The sequence below is a fragment of the Cebus imitator genome, unplaced genomic scaffold (assembly GCF_001604975.1).
Source record: "Cebus imitator isolate Cc_AM_T3 unplaced genomic scaffold, Cebus_imitator-1.0 Scaffold41, whole genome shotgun sequence".
Lineage (NCBI taxonomy): Eukaryota > Metazoa > Chordata > Mammalia > Primates > Cebidae > Cebus > Cebus imitator.
The window spans coordinates 3,709,125-3,711,617 of record NW_016107356.1 but is presented as its reverse complement, the minus strand read 5'-3'; the positions used below and the strand labels follow the sequence as shown (position 1 = coordinate 3,711,617).

At 46.7% G+C, this 2,493-nt stretch overlaps 1 protein-coding gene across 1 annotated transcript; it reads left to right on the top strand.

Moving 5' to 3' along the window:
* Nucleotides 1–1,019: 1,019 nt before the first annotated feature.
* Nucleotides 1,020–1,497, top strand: LOC108302525 (interferon-induced transmembrane protein 3-like). Its single transcript, XM_037737645.1, has one exon. It carries the CDS (start codon nt 1,061–1,063, stop codon nt 1,460–1,462), a length of 402 nt encoding a protein of 133 aa, XP_037593573.1. The 5' UTR covers nt 1,020–1,060; the 3' UTR covers nt 1,463–1,497.
* Nucleotides 1,498–2,493: the final 996 nt, after the last annotated feature.

Sequence of the window (2,493 nt, the reverse complement as noted above, 5' to 3'; positions counted from 1 at the left end):
ATTTTCCCACAGAAGTGACATAAATAATAATATATGCGCAAGTTTTACAGATGTATGTTTATACATTAAATGTTGGAGCAAAATGAATCTGTAGGTTGATCAAGGAACAAAACAACTGCTTTTATTTTTATTTAAAAAAAAAGACATGGTCCATAGTCTCTCTCTCTCTCTGTCACCCATGTTGGAGTGTAGTGGTTCAATCACAGCTCACTGCAGCCTCGACTTCCTGGGCTCAAGGGATCCTCCTGCCTCAGCCTCCCAAGTAGTTGGGAACTACAGGCATGTGTCACCATACTTAGCTAATTTTTGCATTTTTTGTAGAGAAGGGGTTTTGCCATGTTGCCCAGGCTGGTCTTGAATTCCTGGGCTCAAAGTATCTGCCCATTGCAGCCTCCCAAAGAAACAGCCTGTTTTATATGACCATTTAAACCAGAAATCGTGCCATCTTACATCCCCACATGTGTGTACCTAATCTCAGCTGGTCTACCCAAGACTCCTTGAGCACCAACCCTAGTCCCCAACATGACCCTTTTCCACTCTGAAAAGATGAAAGAAACAACCAAATTGCAGGCACAAGCGTGTGTCGAGGAAAATAAACAGAAAGGTGGTTCAGCTACAGCAGATGATAAAAATTTCAGTTCTCCTAAGGAAGTTAAGGGTAAACAATATCTCTGGAATTGAAGAGGTGAGTATGTTTACAAATGAAGGACCAGTGACGCACTTGAACAACCCTAAAGTTCAGGTATCTCTGGGGCAGTGAACACTTTGACCATTACAGGCCGTGCTGAGACAAAGCAGCTGACAAAAATGCTAGCAGCACCTTAAAGCAGCTTGGTGCAAACAGTCTGACTAGTTTAAGGAGACCGACTGAAGCTCCGCCAGTCTGTGGATGGAAAAGCACTGCTTGCTACTGGAGGGGATGATGATGATGAAGTTCCAGATCTTGTGAAGAGTTTTGATGAAGCTTCCAAGAATGAGGCAAACTGAATTAACTTCTGAAGAAGAGGCCCACTGAGAAGCATCCCAGCAACCCCACCATGGCCGGTCTTCCCCGGACACCATGAACCACACTGTCCCAACCTTCTTCACTCCCGCCAGCACCGACCGTCCCCTGAACTATGAGATGCTGAAGGAGGAACATGAGGTGGATGTGCTGGGGGCACCCCACAACCCTGCGCCCCCGACATCCACCATGATCCACATCCGAAGCGAGACCACCGTGCCTGACCACGTCGTCTGGTCCCTGTTCAACACCCTCTTCATGAACTCCTGCTGCCTGGGCTTCATAGTGTTCGCCTACTCTGTGAAGTCTAGGGACAGGAAGATGTTTGGCGACCTGACCGGGGCCCAGGCCTATGCCTCCACCGCCAAGTGCCTGAATATCTGGGCCCTGATTTTGGGCATCATCATGACCATTCTGCTGATCATCATCCCAATACTGATTCTGCAAGTCTGTCAGTAGATCCAGAGGAATCATCTGGGGCAGGGGCTCCGTCCATGACCTGTCTCCCACATACTCCAGCTTCCATTCCTCGCCCTGCCCCCAGCCCATCCTTTATCAGCCCTTTACCCTCACACACTTTTCTACANTAGAGACAGGGTTTTACCATATTGGCCACACTGGTCTCGAACTCCAACCTCAGGTGATCCGCCCACTTAGGCTTCCCAAAGTGCTGGATTACAGGTGTGAGCCACCGCGCCTGGCCCTATCAAGTCTTTCTTGCATAAACCATCCCCATATGGATCATCTCCAAATTCCAGGGTCTGTTTCTTCAAAAAAGATAAAAAACTGGCTGGGCGTGGTGGCTCAAGCCTATAATCCCAGCACTTTGGGAGGCCGAGGTGGGCGGATCACGAGGTCAAGAGATCGAGACCATCCTGGCCAATATGGTGAAACCCTGTCTCTACTAAAAATACAAAAATTAGCTGGGTGTGTTGTGGTGGCGTGTGCCTGTAGTCCCAGCTACTCAGGAGGCTGAGGCAGGAGAATTGCTTGAATCCGGGAGGCGGAGGTTGCAGTGAGCCAATATTGTGCCACTGCACTCCAGCATGGCGCCTGGCGACAGAGTGAGAGTCCGTCAAAAAAAAAAAAGAAGATAAAAAACTTTAATGTATTTGAAAAGTATTCTGTGTATAATCTAATTAAACAGCATTTCTCAGTTGCTTAACTCTCTTGCCTTTCCTCAAAGCACTCAATTTGATTATCATTGAAACAGCAAGTCTCTTTTCTTTTGGACTCATATTTCATTGTCTCTCTTGAAGCTCAATTAAATTACATGTTAACAGTAAGTACAAATGGTGTCAGTGGGTTTGAAGAGAGCAACTAACTCTGGAAAACTAACATCTCAACTAATGGAAGAAAAAAGGAAGTCGGCCTATTGGAGAAAAGCCTCCATGAGCCAACAGCACTAGTCAGAAATATTATTGAGGTTATGGGTAGTATAGGTCAACTGGGAGAGTCGGTTAAGTGGAAATCATTTCAGCAGAGTTCAC

Excerpts from the sequence above, each read along its gene's own strand:
- LOC108302525 (XM_037737645.1), top strand. The coding sequence starts at position 1,061 with ATGAACCACACTGTCCCAACCTTCTTCACTCCCGCCAGCACCGACCGT.